The sequence below is a fragment of the Miscanthus floridulus genome, chromosome 1 (assembly GCF_019320115.1).
Source record: "Miscanthus floridulus cultivar M001 chromosome 1, ASM1932011v1, whole genome shotgun sequence".
NCBI lineage: Eukaryota > Viridiplantae > Streptophyta > Magnoliopsida > Poales > Poaceae > Miscanthus > Miscanthus floridulus.
Genome location: NC_089580.1, coordinates 11,152,884 through 11,173,640, shown reverse-complemented (window position 1 = coordinate 11,173,640; position 20,757 = coordinate 11,152,884). Strand labels below are relative to the sequence as shown.

Here is a 20,757-nt window from a genome sequence, read left to right as displayed (position 1 = left end):
CTCTGGCATAAAGACTGAATTCATGAGATACATGAAGAATGCAGGAGCATTGGTGAGATCAAATGACATGACTACGTATTCATACAGCCCATACCTAGTAGAGAAAGCTATCTTTGGTATATCTTGTGGTCGGATCTTAATTTGATGATAACCTGAACGAAGATCAATCTTCGAAAACACCTTATCAGTCGGCTTATCAGCTAGAATCTACAATGCTTTTCTCTCATAATAAATCAGCTTCAGCCGGCTTTAATATCCGCCGAACAGACCCTATAGTAGGAGCTTGTTTTCTGCATCAATCAAAATAAATAAAAAGTTAATCTGGTACACTGTGGTCACCCAACGAGGGCCACACAATTCTAATGGATATACATCATGGATCCTCCACTATATTAGTCCCAATCTGTTTTGAGCTTTTGCTTTAAGATGATTTTGATAGCCAACGTGGTAAAATCACCAAAAGAACGCAGTGCCAGTACTTTTAATCATTTCCCTCCCATATATCTACAAACATAATCTCCCTCCACAATATGAAGTGAATTTTGCCCACCCTACATGCTACCTCACCCAAAACAGAAGACGCCATGTGATACACAAGTAGAGTATTGAATTAGCGTTAATATAAGATCTGCTTTAACCTACAATTACTTTCACGCGGTGGGCATTACAAGTCGCCAAACCTCAGCGTCACGGCGTCACACCACACGCAAAGTAGCTGTAAGTTTGGAAAGATTACACGGATATTTAACCACGAGTTATCCCATCGCTTTTGTTGTTTTCCCCTTGACGCGTTCAGATGGGCTCCTCCCCACACGCTTTTGCTCAGTCAGTCATAGCCCCGCAAGCCTTTGACCCAAGTTTGACACCTACGCGTTCTCACTTCTCACCCGCCCGTATATAAAAACACGGGGCTCACACAGGCTCCCGACCTCCACTCCAACGGCGCGAACAAACTTCACCGAGATGACGCGCTCTCCTCTGATCCTACTGCTCCTCTGCGCCGCCGTCGGCGCCGCGGCGGCCGTGCCGCGGTACCGCGAGGCGCCGCACTTCACCAACTCGGCGGCGGCGCAGTGCCCGCCGCCGCTGCATCCGTCGGACGCGGACGCGGCGTGCTCGCCGCACGCGGCGGTGCACGTGGCCATGACGCTGGACGCGTCGTACCTGCGCGGCACCATGGCGGCCGTGCTCTCCGTGCTGCGCCACGCGTCGTGCCCGGAGTCCATCCACTTCCACTTCATCGCCTCCGCCGCGGGGTCCTCCAAGGCGACGGCGGAGGAGCTGAGGGCCACGGTGCGCGCGTCGTTCCCGTCGCTGGCGTTCCGGGTGTACCCGTTCGCCGACGAGGCCCGCGTGGCGGGGCTCATCACCACCTCCATCCGGGGCGCGCTGGACCGCCCGCTCAACTACGCGCGGTCCTACCTGGCCTCCACGCTCCCCCCCTGCGTGCGCCGCGTCGTGTACCTCGACTCCGACGTCGTGCTCACCGACGATATCGCGGCGCTCGCCGCGACCCCGCTCCCGGGGACGGAGACGGCCGTGGCGGCGCCGCAGTACTGCGGCGCCAACTTCACCGCCTACTTCACGCCGGGGTTCTGGGCGTCCCCCGCGCTGTCCTCCACCTTCGCGGGCCGCCGCGCCTGCTACTTCAACACGGGCGTCATGGTGCTGGACCTCGCGCGGTGGCGCCGCGCGGGCTACACGGCGCAGATCGAGGAGTGGATGGAGCTGCAGAAGCGGGTGCGCATCTACGAGCTGGGCTCGCTGCCGCCGTTCCTGCTCGTGTTCGCGGGGCGGATCGCGTCCGTGGACCACCGCTGGAACCAGCACGGCCTCGGCGGGGACAACTACCGCGGCCTCTGCCGCGGCCTGCACGCCGGCGCCGTCAGCCTGCTGCACTGGAGCGGCAAGGGGAAGCCCTGGGACCGCCTGGGCGCCGGAAGGCCCTGCCCGCTCGACGCCGTCTGGGCCAAGTACGACCTGCTCCGGCCGGCCGCCGGCATCGAGAGCTCGTGACGACCCATAACGGCGTTCGATCGAGCACTCGTTTTTTTTTGATCGATTTAGAAGGACGTGATCTTCGTTGTTTTGTTGATCTAGATTAGATATTTGGTAGATCAATCATCAGAGTGTTCAGGTGAACTGTACATACTGTTGCTAACTTAAATAATAATAACTACAAGAGCAATTTTCCTGAAAATACTTCTATTTTTAATTCTCCGTTTTGAACTCTAAAAAAAATTTAATTCTCCGTTTCGCTTTATTGCCTTCAATTAGAAAATTTGAAGCATCTTTCGTCTACAAGTTGTCAGATCGTCCAATTATTGTTACCAGCAATTATCACATACTACTCCGTGAATCATTGAGCCGCTTTAACTGATTCCTCATATATAGAAAACATCCCGGATCAGCAATAACAAACAAAGAAAATACTGGCCTCTCATGTTAAAAAGAAAAAAAAATATGGGACTATACTTATCTTCCTCAACTTTAAGCTAGTTTAAAATTTTAAATGGCGCTAGAAAAGAAAGCGGCCAAGCGTGTTCGGCTGGCTTGTTTTTCCTCTCACAGAATCACTGTTCACGTCCTGCCAGAACAGTATTTTTCTCTCACAACAATCAGCCGGAACAGTATTTTTCCGTCCTGTTGAACATGCTACTTTGGGCCCCGCGGTTGAGCGCTAGGCGTCGCGTAGTGTTGGTGAGAATCCTACAACAAGAAGGAGCTGGCGCCGGCGCCGGCGCCGCGGCTGGAGAGGGACCGGGCCGTGCCGCGGCTGACCGGGACAACCGGCGGTTCCTCCCCCACTTTAGGTAGCCGCGCACCGAGCCTTTCTCTGACGAAATCCGTCAACCTGTTTTCAGTCTTCTGCATCTCTCGTCACCGACTCGTCGTCAGCGATTTTCGACTTTCGAACGGTCCAAGACCCTCAAGCCTCAACGGCTCAACTCATCATCAGCTCCACCTTTGCAGTCTCCACATTGCAGATTCGAACCTGTGCTGCGCTGCATCGATCGGCACAGCAGTGCGATTCATAGGTGGTCGCCCACTGTTATCGGCAAAGGCAATAGAGGATCGGCTTACTCTGTTAGAGTGCTAAGAGCTGCCCGAAGAACGTGTGCGCACAAAGACGAGCGTATCTAATCCCAATGCCTAGCAGCCTACGTGAGCATGCTGCGAAAATTAACTCATCGTCACCGACCGATCTTGATTTCCTATGGTTTACTTTACTCCCAATCACGACTTCACGACTTAATTCAATTGAGTCTGTCTACTTAACAACTTTATGTTTTATGCAGTTTCAACACATGAATTTTTTTCACCATAGAATTAAGATCCAACAACCTCCATCCTCCTTCTACCTCCAGCCTTCTTCTACCTATAATTTTCTTCTACCTCCAGACAATCACAAGATCACAGATCCATAGATCACAAGAAACAATTCTTTTCTATGCAACGACAAAAAAAAAAATCCGTCACGTCGACTCCACATCCAGCGGTTCTCCAACATATCAATACAGGCCTCGCTGCTTCCGTCCGCGATGCTGATGCACGCCATCGATGGCGATGGTAGCGTCCATCCCACGTCAGAGTAGTGCAACTTCATACACGGACGAATCCGGATGAAAAGAGACAGGGAGAGAGGGACAGAAAAAAGTCCATGTGTTTTTTTTTTGCTAAAATACATGTGTGTTGTATAGCATTCCTGGGAATAAAAAGCTTTTACCGTTGAAAAAAGTTTATTAGAGCGATTCGAAAAGACTCTATATCCTTCCTAACTGGTAAGGAAATAGAGATTTTGATAAAAAAAAAACCTCCAACGGCTTCTTTATTTAGTTTTCTAAATATAGCTATCTTTTTATTCTGAATTTCTTGCTAGCCAAAGATAGAAAACAAAAATATCCCTTTAGAGCACACATATGATATAGAAAAACTGTTGGAGAGCGAAATGATATAGAAAACGATTTTTATGGAAATGATTCTCAATGGTAATTTAGAGTGTGAACTTTAAAAATGACTCATTCAAATTCTAGGAAACTATTCGTTAGGAATATGGTTTCTACGTGTAGTATATACACAAATTAAATAGACATAGAAACTACCTATGATTTCTAACATTGGGCTACCCTCACCTGCTAAAATTAATCAAGGTCATTAGTTTACGAGCCAGCTAATATCGTACCAATCATCCAGCTAAAGTTAGCTAGGTGTACTTAAACATGGCCTTAAATCAGTTAACATCCGATGATTAGTTGGGCGTAACGTCTATCAACAAAACCACAGCTAAAGTGGGTCTCCACGAGCAAAGACCACGGTCGAAGAGTCACGTACAGTGCTGCCAATATCTTCCGGTGGCGATGGAAATATCTTTAGGTCACGTTCGGGAAAAAGAATATCTCAGGTCGTCGTCCTTTCTCACTTTTTCGTTGCCGGCGTGGTGTGGGCGTGTGGCCACCCGTCCCCTATCCTCTCCCGCACGGGGGCGTCCAATATAAGGAGAGGAAAAATCTTCCACTCCACACTCGCGCTCCTCTCTCGCCGTCGCCGATCATCGCCACCTCGCGTCCAGACCCGCCGTTCCTCCGAGGTGAGAAACCTTGCGCATTTCATCCGATGACGCTCCCGTTCGCGTCATGTAGTCCGGTGTCCTCGTCTCTTCGATCGGCTTCGGTTTTCAGTTTCGCCTGCTACACAACCCCTGACTCAGACGCACACGCATCGCGCCGCCTCCCGGTCGACGAGCCTCCGCGGCTGACATGCCCGCGACTGGTTCCGTCCTCCGGCGACTTTCAGTGTGTTCATCCCCTTTCTCATCCTCGATGTAGTCTGTTTCTTCGGTTCTTTGCTCGATTTGCTTTGTTCCCACTTCCCTTCCTAATCTAGTGTCATTCGATGCGCGATTCGTCGCCCCTCATCGCTGCCTCAACCCTTTGGTCACCACCGGGGAGAGCTGCTGTTGGCGGCTAGGGTTCGTTGTCTTCCATTAAAACAATTTGCAAATACGAGTTCGTGGGCTGCTGGCCTAGTGACCTACTGGGGTATTCATGGGCCTATGTGGGCTTCTGGGCCTGCCTGTGAGTGTGATGGACAAGGAAAATGGCGCTCTTTGCTGTTCTGCTAGAAATCTTCCATGGGCAACGGAATTTCGGTGTCCTCGGTCGTTCAGTTTTGGAAATCGAGAAGTATATATTATTCCAGCCTATTTCAATGTGTTGCCTCACTATTTTGTACCTTGATCAGGAAATGGCTGCACTGCAACCCTCATTTTCACCAGCAATGGCTTTGAAGAGTAGCTGCAGCGGCCTGAAGTTCCCGAAAACTGCACTGTTACCTGGTTTTGGTGGCATTCCACGCCTTCAAGACGTGCAAGACAGGAACGCTGGCTTCGCTTGTTTCATCCCCAAGGCTGCTTCAGTGACTGACCAGTCAATAGCAGAGCCATCGAAACCCAAGCAAAGCAGGCACACAGTCGACCCTACAGCTCCAGAATTTCTGCCGCTCCCATCTTTTGAAGAATGCTTTCCAAGGAGTACCAAAGAATCAAGGCATGATGTGCTTTCTCGTTTCACCTTATGGCTATTCTTGGACATGCTAACAGTCTAATATAGCTTATCTTTGTCTGTGGGTTATGCTATTCAGTGAAATCATCCACGAGGAATCTGGTCATGTCCTCAAGGTTCCATTCCGGAGAGTCCATTTGACTGGAGATCAGAAGCACTTTGATACATATGACACCAGTGGTCCTCAAAATATAAGCCCAAGGATTGGTAACTCACTGTCCTTGCTTCATTTTTGTGTCTTCAATTGCTTTGTCATTCTTTTTAGTTGTGTTCACATATCTTCAAATTGATATACAATTTTTAATTTTATTATTTTTAAAAAGCTCAGATTGGAGTAGTTAACCTAGTTTTCAGAAAAAGGGCGATAATATGAATTATATATATCCTGCAAATTGTGATACACGAATTTCCTTATAAAACTACATGTGATAGTATCAAACAACAAAATAAGCACTGATAAACCAGAATAACCTATAGAAGTGTTGACATCACTCTGTTGCTGACTATTTTTCAATTCCTTTGTCTATGCACTGTTCTGCTTTATATACCAATATATTTTGAGAAAGAAGGGCTCTATCAAGCTGTATTCTCTTAAAAGAAGTTCTATTGCTCTACAGCATACAAACACACTATGCAGTTTATAATAAGCATTCAAATATTTGGCAGGACTCCCAAAGATAAGGAAGGAATGGATTGATAGGAGGGAAAAGCTGGGTAGTCCTCGGTACACACAAATGTATTATGCCAAACAGGGAATCATAACAGAGGAGATGCTATACTGTGCCAGCCGTGAGAACCTTAGTCCTGAATTTGTTCGGACAGAAGTTGCCCGTGGACGAGCCATAATTCCTTCCAACAAGAGGCACCTGGAATTGGAACCCATGATAGTTGGAAGAAACTTCCTTGTAAAGGTGAATGCAAATATTGGGAATTCAGCTGTTGTGAGCTCCATTGAGGAGGAAGTTCACAAGCTCCAGTGGGCCACAATGTGGGGAGCTGATACTGTCATGGACCTTTCAACAGGGCGTCATATCCATGAGACCCGGGAATGGATTATTCGCAACTCTCCGGTTCCTATTGGGACTGTTCCTATTTACCAAGCACTTGAGAAAGTAAATGGCATTGCTGAAAACCTGAGCTGGGAGATCTTTAGGGATACCTTGATTGAACAAGCTGAGCAGGGTGTTGATTACTTCACAATCCATGCTGGTGTCCTGCTTCGTTACATTCCTCTTACAGCAAAGAGAATGACAGGCATAGTTTCACGTGGTGGCTCAATTCATGCAAAATGGTGCTTAACTTATCACAAGGAGAACTTTGCATATGAACATTGGGATGACATTCTTGACATATGCAATCAGTATGATGTGGCATTATCAATTGGTGATGGTTTGAGGCCTGGTTCCATTTATGATGCGAATGATAGTGCACAGTTTGCAGAACTGCTGACTCAAGGTGAACTAACACGTCGAGCATGGGCAAAAGATGTGCAGGTGAGAATAAAATTCCTATTTTTATTATATATATACTTAAATACAAACATGGTTTTCACTTCAAAATGCATAAGGTAAATGATTAATTTAAGATAGTGCATATGCAGACCTGGTCATAAAAATATTAGATATTGCAACGAAAATGCGAGTTTGACTAAATCATGTACGATTGACAAAGCTATTCTGTTGCACTATAACCAAATATGATTGCTGGATATACATATTGCATATCAAGCATGAAAGATGAGGTCTAGCTGTGTAGCATCTAACCAGTGATCTACTCTTAGTTTGGTAGCAGTATGTTTAAATTATATGTATTGAAAGTACAGCAGTTTACCTTTGATATGAAGCTTATCTAGGAATTTCCTATTTTTACTTACACCCTTCAAGAGTTTGTCTTGAAGGGCAGGCCTGGTGCAAGCGGTAGAGTCTTACCGTCTGTGACCGGAAGGTCCCGGGTTCGAGTCGCGGTCTCCTCGCATTGCACAGGCGAGGGTAAGGCTTGCCACTGACACCCTTCCCCAGACCCCGCACAGAGCGGGAGCTCTCTGCACTGGGTACGCCCTTCAAGAGTTTGTCTTGATCAACATACCAACAAAATACTGTACGTTTGGAACCCTTGATTTATAGATGATGGTCTCTAAATGATATCCATTTTTAAGTTTCCTTCTTTTTTATTCGGTATGTAACTCACTTTAGACCACTCTCCCTGACATGTATCTACTTTTAGGTGATGAACGAAGGCCCAGGTCACATTCCAATGCATAAAATTCCTGAAAACATGGAGAAACAGCTGGAGTGGTGTAATGAAGCGCCTTTCTATACATTGGGTCCTTTGACAACTGATATTGCACCTGGTTATGATCACATCACCTCAGCCATTGGTGCTGCCAACATTGGAGCTCTTGGCACTGCGCTTCTTTGCTATGTAACACCAAAGGAGCACCTTGGGTTGCCTAATCGTGATGATGTCAAGACTGGTGTAATATCCTACAAAATTTCTGCTCATGCTGCTGATTTGGCAAAGGGTCATCCCTATGCACAAGCTTGGGATGATGCACTTAGCAAGGCAAGGTTTGAGTTTAGATGGCTTGACCAATTTGCTTTATCTCTGGATCCGGTAACTGCTATGGCTTTCCATGATGAAACATTGCCCTCTGAGGGTGCCAAAGTGGCACATTTCTGCTCAATGTGTGGGCCCAAGTTTTGTTCAATGAAAATCACGGAGGATATCAGGAAGTATGCTGATGAAAATGGTTATGGAACAGTAGAGGAAGCTGTGATACAAGGAATGAATGCTATGAGTGCTGAATTTTTGGCTGCAAGGAAAACAATTAGTGGGGAACAACATGGTGAAGCAGGAGGGGAGATCTATGTACCAGAAAACTATGCAGCTCAGAAATAAGGTCAGTCTGTTATCATGTAGAGTTTGCCTTGCAAGTGCTCATCCATGAAAGTTCTGTTCTGAAGATGTATGATCTTTTAAGAAGCTTGAAGTAATCTATGATATAGTCATGTGATAATATTTAAAATATTTCAACAAACTTCACATATGTAAGAGAGTATATAAATGAACTTTAGCAGACTTGATACATCAGTACACAGTAATAATACATGCTAGTCAGTTAGCATGGACACAGCATTTTTTTTCTGAATTTGCAGAAGTGATGAGTGCTTTGGAAATTAGAAGTTCTCTTGGATCAATAACCATGTGGCTCATATCTTATATGTGAAATGTTTCAAAAACAAAAATTAAGTATATGATCGTAAATTTTGAGCCATGTATATTTTTGTTCTTCTATTTTTGCATTGTTAATTATTGGATATAGATCTCATGCAGGACGCAGTGCTTCCACCCTAAAAAAGTATTTGTATTATGCAATTTTTAGTGATATCATTTTCTATTCTCTGCTGAAACTCTTATTTGTATCTTTATGGAACTTCATCAAACTATTAATTTATTAGGATTTGCATTCTTTGTAGTTTTGAATATAGAAGCTCTTTTACTCAGAATTGCAAAATTCATGTAGGTTTCCTCAGAGCCATCCATTCCAAGTGAGGCAGATGTGCTGGCTAGTGGCTAGGGCATTCATCATCAACAGTTCTACCATCTTATCTAATGAGATGGTAAGCAGTATGTGAATAAAGCTGGTGTTGCTTACCTTCAGTTTGTAAATGCCATTATGTACTGTAATAAAAAAACTCTGTATTGTGCTCCCTAGCATTATATTTATGCTTTAGGTCGTCTTTGTATCACACTGGGATTGGTAGTGATGAAAATTGCACCAGGGGTGCCTGTGTTCTCAACAGTCTGAGAGCCTCTTAGCCTGGACTGTTGTGAGATGGGCTGAGAAAGTCCCTTTGAACCTGAACAGGATAATGCCTGCGAAGGGAGTGTGCAATTCTATTTTCATGTTTTCCAGGAACCTATCAACCTTTCGGTGGAAATTGAGGTATTGTCCATGATTGCGTGGAGCTCATCAACCAGGCCTACCTGTTCTCTACACAGCATCTTGTTAGCATTTCTCCAAGGGGGAGAATCTTAACAGGTATCAGCTTCATCATGACACCTAACATTTAATTTATAATGTGCAAATCATTTAGTTAAATCTACACATCCATGAAATTTGTCAAAGCATTTGCTAGTCCTATATAATCTAGTTCTACATCTATCTGGTCTTTGATTGTGCACTCCATCTATTCTTTGATGAAGCTTGCGAGTTCTACTTTCTAGACCTATATTGAGATAGGACCTTTGGGTACGGTACAATATCAAGACTGCTTTTGGAAAGGGAGTATATTTACAGTAGTACAAAAGGAGATGGCTAAAACTGCTACAATTTTTTTAGATGGATATGATGATGTTTGTCAATTGAGGGTGGAAAGTACCTGCCATCATATAGTTAAATGGGAATCTCGTCTATTGATAAATAACTAAGAAAGTGGTTTTTGTCAACTACATTTTCCCGTTCTCGTGGGTTTTTCAAATAGGTGTGCTTAAATATTTCACAAAGCCTTTTTAAATAATATTGTAAAATTCTCATCTGAACATTTTTCAAGTCCAGTATTATGCATGATAATTTACATATGCATGTTGTCTGAAAGCAGAAGCAGAATCTCAAAGCACCTGCTAATTCAAAACAAAAATAGATTGTAACTTCGAAGTTGCTGCATTGGTGAAAAATAATATATTTAGTTTTACTTTCAGCTAATTGCACTATTGTCATTTACATTCAAAAAAAAAATTGCACTATTGTCATGTTTCACTGCCTGCTTCACACTTGGCTGTATTCTGCATTATACCTATGTTCATATCCGACTGCCATGGCCGATGTGAGATGTTAAATGTGTCGGTGAAGTAAATAATTCTGCTGTGGCTTTTGCGCTCTGTGATTCCAGTGAGCTATTCCCATTTGCAAATCTAAGATCAACTCTGATTGTTTCCATAAGGCGGATTGCCAAATCCTGTGGAGTTGAGCTGGGCACCTAATTTCTTGACGTTGCTGCTTGTCAGTTATCACAATATCCCTTATAAGTGCTTCCCAATCAAATTTGACATGTTAATTATTATAAACTTCCATGGGTAGTTTGTAGAGGAGAGAGCGCAATAAATATCACATAGCCTAACCCATAGTTAAGATAGTGGTTTTTACGTAGAGAAAAGTTTAATGACCCCTACATGCATCATAAAAGAGAGGTGGATCAGTTATAGCAAGCAACTAAGTAGCTAGTGTGCTTTATATCTTTTGCTCCACTGTACTCCGGAAGTCTATAAAGATAATACTCCCTAACGCTGGTAGAACAGAACAAGAGAATTTTTTTTTCTCGAACAGCGCAGGAGAACTGCGCGTCATTTCATTAAGGTAGAGAAAAAATTACAAAGGTCTAAGTGACCCAACACACACCCCACTCCCCAGAACCAGGTTACAGACTCGCCACACAAAAAGGAAAAAAGGACGACCAAACTTCTCCGAGCATTAAGCTCCAGAAGGCATCAACTTGAAAACCAGCTCCTAGAGTTTGGAGGCCCCAGCCGAGCACCAGAGCCCACCCTCCGAGCTAATAGCCCTAAGGACTTCCTGAACACTTGGCCTCTTTTTATCAAAGACACAAGAATTGCGATGCTTCCGAATCTCCCAAGCCACCAAAATTATCAAGGAGTTGAGGCCTTTATGCAAATCCTTAGGGACAATCGCAGTTGTTCTCTTCCACCACCCTGCGAAACGAATCACAGTAGGCTGTGGTGCCAATTGTAGCATTCCCAACTGATGCAAAACCAGGGCCCAAATTTGTCGGGCAAAAACACAGCCCACTAGCAAATGGTTTATTGTTTCATCCTCTTGATCACATAATGGGCAAGCCGCAGGATGGGGCAGATTCCTACTTGCAAGTCTATCGGTTGTCCAGACCCGGTTGTGAAATACCAACCAGATGAAGAACTTGCAGCGCGGAGGAGCCCAAGTTTTCCAGATCCTTCTCCAAGACCCAAACTTGATGGTTCCCTCAAAGAAGGCTGCATAAGCTGATTTACTAGTGTAGGAACCATCCTGAGTTAATTTCCATCTATATTGATCTGGAATCTCCGGATGCAAAATAAATCCATCCACAATGTACCAAATACGAAGGTACGCAAGCATGACCACAACTTAATATCCTGAACCCAACTATTATGATGCAAGGCTTGCGCCACCGTCCTTCTCTTGGTTGTTCGATTTGGGACCGCCTTGAACAGGTTAGGAGCTATTTCAGCCATGGTATGCCCCCCAGCCATCTATCTTTCTAGAACAATATCTCCTCTCCATTTCCTACTATGGCATCGACTGCAACATTGAAGAGAGCCTCGGCTTTATGAGGAACAGAGATAGGAAGGCCGGCCCAAGGCCTTTCAGCATCTGTCTTTTGCGCCCACAGCCACTGAATCTTCAGTGCACATCCCAGAAGTTCAAGATTATGAATCCCAAGACCTCCATACTCAAGTGGTCTTTGCACCTTTTCCCAAGCTACTAGGCAATTGCCACCATTGGCCTGCTGGTGACCCTTCCAAAGGAAGGCTCGCCGTTTTTTTGTCAATAGCCTTAATCACACATTTTGGAAGGTCCAGGGCAGTTAAAAGGTATATTGGGACAGCAGTCAGCACAACCTTCACCATGACTAGCCGCCCAGCTATGTTCATAAGAGAAGCCTTCCATCCAGGGAGATAATCTGCCACTTTATCCACTAAAGGTAACAACATCTCTTTAGTTGGTTTTCCAATTGAGAGCGGGAGACCAAGATATATGCAGGGAAAAAACTTTATAGAACATGAGAGGATGTCTGCCGTGAGAGCCAATTCCTCATCAGTACAGTGAATAGGGGAAACTGAGCTCTTAGCTAGATTAGTTCTAAGCCCAGAAGCATGTCCAAACAGATCTAGGCGGTGCTTGATGGTGATCAGATCCAAAATATATGGTCTCAGGAAAATTACCGCGTCGTCCGCATAAAAGGAGACCCGATGCCTTGCTTGTTGAATGGCCAGAGGCTGCAACAAACCCATCGAAGTAGTGTGATTGACCAAAGAATTTAGGACATTCATAACTAGGATAAACAACATTGGTGACAGCGGGTCACCCTGTCTGAGCCCACGGTGATGGAAAATAGAGTCCCCAGGCTCTCCATTAACCAAGACATGTGTCTGAAGAAGTGGACAGGATCAGACAAATGAGGTCCCGCCATCACTGACCAAACCCCACCTTGCACATGACCTCCAAGAGAAACGACCAAGACACAGAATCAAAAGCCTTGGAGATGTCCAGTTTAAGGAGGATATGCGCCTCTTTCTTCTTATGCAGGGTTTTAACCATCTGTTGGACCAACATGAAATTGTCATGGATTTTCCTTCCTCTCACAAAAGCGCTCTGATTTGCAGAGATCAAGGAAGGCAGCATAGGGGCTAGCCGATGAGCCAAGATCTTCGTCACCAACTTGGCAAAGCTATGAATCAGGCTTATAGGTCGAAAATCCTTCACTTCCACTGCATCCACTTTCTTTGGTAGCAGGGTTATAAAGGTTGTGTTCAAGAGCCGAAATTTGAAGACATGGCCTTGCTGGATGGCCTCCAACGCCCTCATCACATCACCTTTAATAATGCTCCAGCAGGATTTATAAAACCTTCCTGTGAATCCATCTGGCCCTGGGGCCTTATCCAAGGGCATATCCTTTATGGTAGCCCACACTTCCTACTTAGAGAAAGCAGCATCCAGCTCAGATAAATTATGATGTTGAATGTTCAAAATATCTAGATCAAGAGTGAAATCTCTTTCTTCAGCTGTTCCAAGAATGCTCTCATAGAAATCGTCCACTGCTTTCTGTTTCTCATCTTGTGTGACAACCACCTGATTACCAACTTGCAATTTTGAGATGAAGTTCTTCTTCTTCCTGTATCTAGCTTGTTGGTAGAAGAAAGCAGTATTGGCGTCACTTTCCCGGAGATAAAGAAATCTAGAACGTAGCCGTGCAATGGTTCGCTCAAGGGAAGCCAGACCGAGACAACGAAGTTTGAGTTTCTTTCTGAGCCATTCCTCATGATCAGAGAGTGCCCTTGAATCTCTTTCAATTTCCAAACGGTGAAGTATTTCCTTGGCCAATTCTAATTGGGCTTTAATATTCCCTACTTTCCGTTGTCCCCATTTTTGTAGCCCCTTACTGAGCCGCTGCAATTTAAGGAAGATGCACTCCACAGCACAAGTAGACTGCACTGCAGCCTCTCAATTCTGTTTAACAGCATCAAGAAAGCCAGGCAATTTGGTCCAGAAGCTTTCAAAATGGAATCTTCGCTTGCCAGATGTACACATCTTCAAACCAAGGATAAGTGGGCAGTGGTCTGAAACCCTGGCTGCTGTGCTTTGGAGTACAGCATCAGGAAAAATAGTTTCCCAATCACCACAACAAAAAGCCCGATCCAGCCTCACCAAAGTAGAGAAATAATTATACTACATTCCCTCTAGATTTTTATAGCAAAGTGAACCAAAAGCGGAAGTATTACTTTGCTAAACAAAGCATGCTTTGTTAGAAGAGGGTTTAGGAATTCATGACATGGATATTAAAAACACTGCACGTCTTAGTAAATAGCTTTTCAAGTTACTTACAACAGATGGGACTTGGCAGCAAATAATTCATAATATGTATTTTGGTTCTAAGACATTATCCCATGTTTATTGGGGAAATGGGGCACATTTTTAGGATAGTCTTATGAAGGTGAAAAAGAAGGTGCAACCTAGTGTTGGTCATAGGTGTTGTACACTCTGAAAGACACCTGCTATGCCTTCTACAACATATGAACCACGGATGGTACAAGACCCGTTTTAGAGTATAGGGCCACAAAAGCCCAACATTTAGTTTGTAGGCAGCCTCACAGTTGAGATGTCATAAGTTTTCAGAGTCCTATTAAAGCATGGGTACCTAATTTCAAATGGATCTTGTCTAGAGCCTCAATATCACAACTGCGTGCTAGCGTCCGGGCAGACTCCCGCGCCTGCACTCCGTTTTGTGCGCTCACGTAGGAGCCCATGTCACCCCGAACTTCACCAGCATCGAGAAGAGGAGGAGGAGGCAGCACCTGCCCGCACCTCTGGTTCGGATGCCCAGCCGGCGCCAGGAGGAGGATACATCGAGGCGAGGCAGCAGAAGGCGTGGAGGGAGATGCGTGGAGGGAGATGCAATACCCGATCTACTTTTGAAACATACATATACAACACTTGCAACATACGTTGAAGACAGATGAAACACTTGAAACATGCATTTGAAACACTTACAAAAATATCTGAAAAGACACTTGAAACCATTGTAGAAGGCATACGCAATATCCAGATAAAACACTTGCAACATGTGTAAAACATATACAACATCCAAATAAACACACTTTCAACATACATTTGAAAGCAGATGAAACATGGGAACAGAAGCTTGCAACATACGTGTACAACCATTGCAACATATGCAACATCCTGATCTATTTCTGCAACTTCCATATAAAACGCTTGCAACATACGTATGAAACATCTGAAACACTTGAAACATAGCCTTGCAACATGCTCTTTCAGCACAACATCTCCGTGCTGTTTGTGAATGGGGGCTCGTCGGCGTGTGGAGTTCACTGTGGAGAAGGCCGCGACGGGTCCACGCGTTGGAGAAGGCTGCGGTGGGCGGGAGGTGCAGAGAGGGAGGAAGATCGGCTGCCGCGCTTGGGCGCGATGGAGATGCCGGCCGGCGGAGCGGAGGCGCTATGGAGAGGGAGGCACGGTGGAGCGCACGGTCGCTAAGGTGGCGCGGCGGAGCATGGTCGCGGAGCGCTATCGCGACGCTACGGTGAGGTGAGTTTTTTTTAAGAACGGTTGCGGGGCGAGTGACCGAGCAGATAAGAGGCGGTCATTGGACTAGCGTCGCGGCCCAGCAACAAAGTGTCCGGGCGGACGGACGCCCGCTTCCCAGAATTACCGATATCACATAGGTGAGGCTTCAAAAATCATCATACGTCCTTGCTATTTATGGCAAGTCTTACACCAGATTTTATTAGGCCTTGGGCCTTGCAATTTTGTTAGGACCCAGGCCCAAGTTCCTCCCCTATAAGAGCATCTCAAATAGTGAGTCTATTCAACATCTTAATAAGGTTTACGCGCGCACACACACACACAAAATCTCCCCCAACGTGCTCCTATCCAACATTCTAAATTTGTGGCATCCTAAATCATCGTCCTCCTACCTCAAATTTGATTCACTCCTGTCTACCCTATCTTGTAAAATAGGACATTGAGATTTAGAAGAACCGCTATGAGAGAAAACAATTTAGGGAGGATAGACCCTATGTATATATGAGATCTAACTTTAGGTGGACTCTTATAGATACTACTCCAAGGGAGCACACTCCAGGTTTCTCTAGATTGGCCCCATTGGCCACTGCTTAGCTTTTGTCTCTCAGTTTGATCATGTTTTGCTTAGATTAAACTTTCATAGAATGGTTTCATCATCAATTAGGTTTGTGGACCCAACTAGTGCGAAATTTTAAATTACATTATTCTTTTTTGTGTGTGTTCTTGATTTATCCGTAGGAATTATTAGCCTTTCCTGCAAGGACCGCCTCTGTACATAGCACAACTCATTACCTTGTTTAGTTGCCCAAAGCCCGAAATTTATCCGTAGGAATTACTGTAGCGCGCTGTAGCATTTCGCTTGTATTTGGTTATAATTGTCCAATCGTTGACTAATTAGGCTTAAAACGTTCGTCTCGCAAAGTACAATCAAACTGTGCAATTAGTTTTTGATTTCGTCAACATTTAGTACTATATGCATGTACCGCAAATTTGATATGACGAGAAATCTTTTTTTTTTTTTTGCATAGTGCCAAAGTTTGGATTTTGGGGTAACTAAACACACCCGATTTCTGTGGTGGAACCTATACATTTCGATTCAAATACTCGACTTACGCGGTTGTTCCAACAAGGCTCGTGACTGTCGGCTCAATCTTGGGGTGAGTGTGATTTCATCAAATTTTGAATAAAAGTGGCATGGACATGGCTTGTCAGGCTTCTCAAGAGAGAGAGAAAAATTCGCTGCCATTTTTGTTGATTCAATTTCTTTGTTACCATGCCGTTTGCCGTAGTTCAAGTATATAGAACGGACAATGGTTCGTTTTATTTCCTTACACATACACGAGGGGATCACGTCTAGGTGCTCCGCTTGACTTGCGCTCTGAGTGGCGTCTTCATCACCTTAAAGAACCCGTCCAGTTCTGTGAAGTCAGTCTCGCCGCCATCCGCCGGCGGCGCTCACTCGAACTCGCGCACGAGCCCAGCGAGGAAGCACTTGATGTGCACCATGCCCATCCCAGCACCGGGGCAGTACCTCCGACCGGCGCCGAAGGGCATCAGCCTGATCTCCTTCGGCCCGGGCACCGCGCCGACGCCCTCCGCCTCACCGTCGGCGAGGAACCGCTCCGGCCAGAACTCGTCGGGGTCCGTCCAGTCTTTCCTGTTCCTCGCCATGTCTCGTATAAGAAAATGTACCCGCGTCCTCCCGCCGCCGCCCACTGCAGGCACCGTTGGTCCGCCGGCCGCCGCACCCTCCGGTTCCGCGTGGACTTCACGCATAAGGACCTCGAGCACGACGGCGTGCAGGTACGGCAACGTGCGGAGGCGCTCCTCCGGCACTGCGCCCTCGCCGCCTTGATGATCTCCTGCTATCTCGCGGCGCAGCTTCGTCTGGACCTCCGGCTGGGCGGCGAGGTGAGCGAGAGCCCACTCGATGCAGGACACGACCGACTCCTTGCTGGCGCCGAGGAACTCCGACAGAAGGCTCACCATCTCGTCGTCCGTGAGCGCGCCCCGGGCGTCGGCGTCGGGGACACGGAGGTCGATGACAGTGTCAACGTACGGCCTGATGCCGCCGTCGGCGCCGCTCCCTTTCCGACACGAGAGGGAGGAAGAACGTGGCCTGCTGGCCGCGGTAGGCGACGAAGCGCCGCCACTGCCTCCAGTGCAGGAGCTTGGCGAGCCACGAGTTTGTTTGGAAGGCCATCCGAACGAACCCCTCTCCCCTTTGAACCGTTCGCATATATATTGATTGCTGCCACTTTGGAGTTTCAACATTATCAGAACTGTTTATCTCTCTGATTCTGTGCACGCCACAAGATTAGGAGACTTTTATATGCTGTCTCCAAGTAGTAAATGATATACGAGGTACTAATGTGGCGTGATGAAAATTTTGGAGGGCAGTGAAAATTAAAATACTATCGCCATTGCCATTATATATCGTACTCCTGCATGACATCGTAGACGTGCCGGACGTGCGGGAAGGTAGCGCAGGTGTGAGAAAGGGGCGAACCTAATTGATGGTCATGAAGTTGTTTAGTGTTCACCAAGATAAAGAAGGGGTCAATGCAAGTGGTCATCATCAAGGCAGGTAAGGTGTTTGGTGTTTGGTGTTTAGTAAGGAGAAACCTGAAACTCTCTACTAGAAATTCTTACATTCTATTTGAATTCATGTTCTTTTCAATTTTCAACTACACTTTGTGATTTTGTCAGAAAAATTCAAGGGACTATATAGTGGGGGTAATAAGGAGCGGAGCTTCATTGTGGCAATAATAGGCCATGGCCCTCCCTGATTTGTGCATTTTTAACACTACTACACAAACGAATATACGCAGCGTTGCACTTTTGCACTCTATGGCGGGCACGTATTTTTGCCTGCTGCGGTAAATCCCACGATTTACCGCGGCGGGCATTTTTTATTTACCGCAGCGGGCACTTTTGCCCGCCACGGTAAATCAATTTACCGTGGCGGACATCGTAAGGTGTCCGCCACGGTAAATCGATTTACCGTGGCGGACATATTAAGATGCCCGCCACGGTAAATACCGTGGCGGACATCGTAAGGTGTCCGCCACTGTCCGCCACGGTAAATCAATTTACAGTGGCGGACAACGTTAAAAGCCCGCCACGGAAAAGGTCTAGGCCCAAGCTAGCCCGATATTCGTCTACACGTATATATAGGTATACTTAGGCGCAGTCGGCCTCTCTTCCTCCCCATGCGCTCCAGGTCAGGCTGCCCCGACGGCGCCCCTTCCTCTCCCTCCTTCGGCCGGCGGTGGAGGCCCCGACGGCGCCCCTTCCTCTCCCTCCTCCGGCCGGTGTGGAGGCCCCGACGCCGGCATGGAGGCCCTGGCGGCGGCGGCGGATCCGGCACAAGGTGTGGAGCCCTCTTTCTTCTCTCTCAGATCAATGGTGGATCTTGTCCCTCTCACACTCGCACCCTTGCAGATCCCCGACGACGGTGGCGAGCAGCGGCGATGGGTGCTCCTCCGCGCACGGTGGCAAGCAGCGGCGTGGCCCGTCCGGCGCGGATCCACGGTGGGGCGGCGCCAACCCGCCGCGACGGCACGGATCCACGGAGGGGCGGCCCCAACCCGCCGCGACGGCACGGATCCACGGAGGGCGTCGTCTCCCTCCCACCCAATCGACGGCGGCGTAGATCCGGTGGGCGTGGCGCCCACCCTGGCCCTTCCTCTCCCTCCGGCGGTGCGGCGGGTTGGAGCTGCGGCGGATCCAATCGACGACAGTGGATCGACGGCGGCGGCGGGATCTAGGTTCAGTGCGGCCCGGATCCAAGCCCGTGTGGGCTTTTTTCTTTTCTTTTTTGTTTTTCCTGAACGATTAACCGCGGCGGGCAAAGCTGTCCGCCGCGGGAAGCCACGATTTACCGTGGCCTTTCGGCGGCGGCGGACCGGTTTGCCCGCCGCGGGAAAGCCAAAATGCCTGACACGGATAAGTATTCTGTAGTAGTGTAAGAAGATGCTATATTCGGCATATTTTGCTAAGGATGGCGTTGCATATATATTGATTGCTGAGTCAGAGTTATACAGCCCGTTCGGCTGATACATTTTTTCACTGTGTATTAGTTTGTTTCGGCTAGTTTTAGTGTTCTGTGAGAGAATAAGCTAAAACAAGCTGAGATAAGCGAGCCGAACACGCCCATAGTGGAGTGGGAGGAGATGATGACCACCGCATGGGAAGGGCTACTGGGGTTGTCGGCAATTATATTTAAGTGCATTATTGTAGCTTTTACGCATAATAAAATCAAAGGAGCTAACAAATTTTATTTATATAAAGAAAAGAGCTAACAAAAGAAAACAAGGAAAGTACATGAAAAAAATATATACAGATAGATAGATATGCCTGCAAACTATATTTATAGATAACCTTTGGTTTTGGGTTGGGAAGCACCATCGAGGTCTTTTAAGAATACAATAAAGTTTTAAAAAAAATTAAATATAGGGTGCGTTTGTAGAGCTCTGGTTTTAGCTAAAAATGCTCGGGCTCTGGATCCTCTGGTGGAACGGCTTTCTTTAGCTATAAGCAACTCCTCTAGAAGAATGTTTGGTAAAACATATTCTCATGGTAGATAAAAGAGGTGAAATGTTAATAATTTTTTTCTTTCTTATTTCCTTGATTATTTGTCCCTTCAATAGTAATCAGTATCTTCATCGTTCCATTGGGTTTCCTTTTTGTCGATGCAATCCTTGAGAGAGCCTAATAAGAAAACCGGCGTGAGTTTTATCGTCAGAGAAGCAATAGAGTTTGGGGGTAGGCTACCGGTTTGGGAAGCCGTCCACATGAAAAGAGAGCAATTTGTTGTTGCACATGAGCTTGCACAACCGACAAAACATACTAGACATTCAACGGCGTGACATTTCAACGCCTCAGTGTATCGAGCAAGTTATTAGTAAAAGATTGTAACACTACACCAATGATTTTGCAAGTGGCCCACCTCCGCTAATAAGTGGCCGGGCCGCTGGCCAAATGACCGCCTCGGTTAATCAGGTGGGCGACGTAAGGCGCCTGCCTCAGTTAATGTTCAATTAACAGAGGCGGGCAACTTAACACACTCGCCTTCGTTAATTGACAATTTTGGAGGCGGTCGTTCTAAGTGTCCGCCTCCGTAAATCCATAAATCGATTTACGGAGGCGGGCGTTTTAGGATGTCCCAAATATTGCTATAAGTGCACATATTTTGAAATTTGAAATTTAAAATAAACAAACGATCTCGGATGTTGACATGGTTTATATAAAAGTTATAGTTCTCAATAGAATATATAATTTTGTAGTTGAAAAGTTTTTAATTTGAAGATGTTTAGTCTCAAATATATGTTAGAAGGTTATAGATTTTGAAATTTA

The 20,757-nt window shown here is 46.2% G+C and overlaps 2 protein-coding genes and 1 pseudogene across 8 annotated transcripts; 2 read left to right on the top strand and 1 right to left on the bottom strand.

Moving 5' to 3' along the window:
* Positions 1-937: 937 nt before the first annotated feature.
* LOC136472837 (probable galacturonosyltransferase-like 1) lies at positions 938-2,190 on the top strand. Its single transcript, XM_066470548.1, has one exon. The coding sequence runs from the start codon at positions 964-966 to the stop codon at positions 2,014-2,016; it is 1,053 nt and encodes a 350-aa protein (XP_066326645.1). The 5' UTR covers positions 938-963; the 3' UTR covers positions 2,017-2,190.
* Positions 2,191-4,423: 2,233 nt separating this feature from the next.
* On the top strand, positions 4,424-17,346 carry LOC136543548 (phosphomethylpyrimidine synthase, chloroplastic-like). Of its 7 annotated transcripts, none has more exons than XR_010780796.1 (8): positions 4,424-4,588; positions 5,242-5,546; positions 5,641-5,768; positions 6,228-7,054; positions 7,785-8,460; positions 9,085-9,181; positions 9,344-9,603; positions 16,428-17,346. XR_010780796.1 is itself a non-coding variant. In XM_066536120.1 (6 exons), the coding sequence occupies exons 2-5, from the start codon at positions 5,245-5,247 to the stop codon at positions 8,457-8,459; spliced, it is 1,932 nt and encodes a 643-aa protein (XP_066392217.1). In that variant the 5' UTR covers positions 4,424-4,588; positions 5,242-5,244; the 3' UTR covers position 8,460; positions 9,085-9,333. The 7 variants fall into 7 exon arrangements, 1 of the variants encoding a protein (XP_066392217.1); XR_010780798.1 differs by lacking the exon at positions 16,428-17,346 and adding an exon at positions 12,960-16,413; XR_010780800.1 differs by lacking the exon at positions 16,428-17,346 and adding an exon at positions 10,505-12,916.
* Positions 16,753-18,613, bottom strand: LOC136543811 (cytochrome P450 89A2-like; annotated as a pseudogene).
* Positions 18,614-20,757: the final 2,144 nt, after the last annotated feature.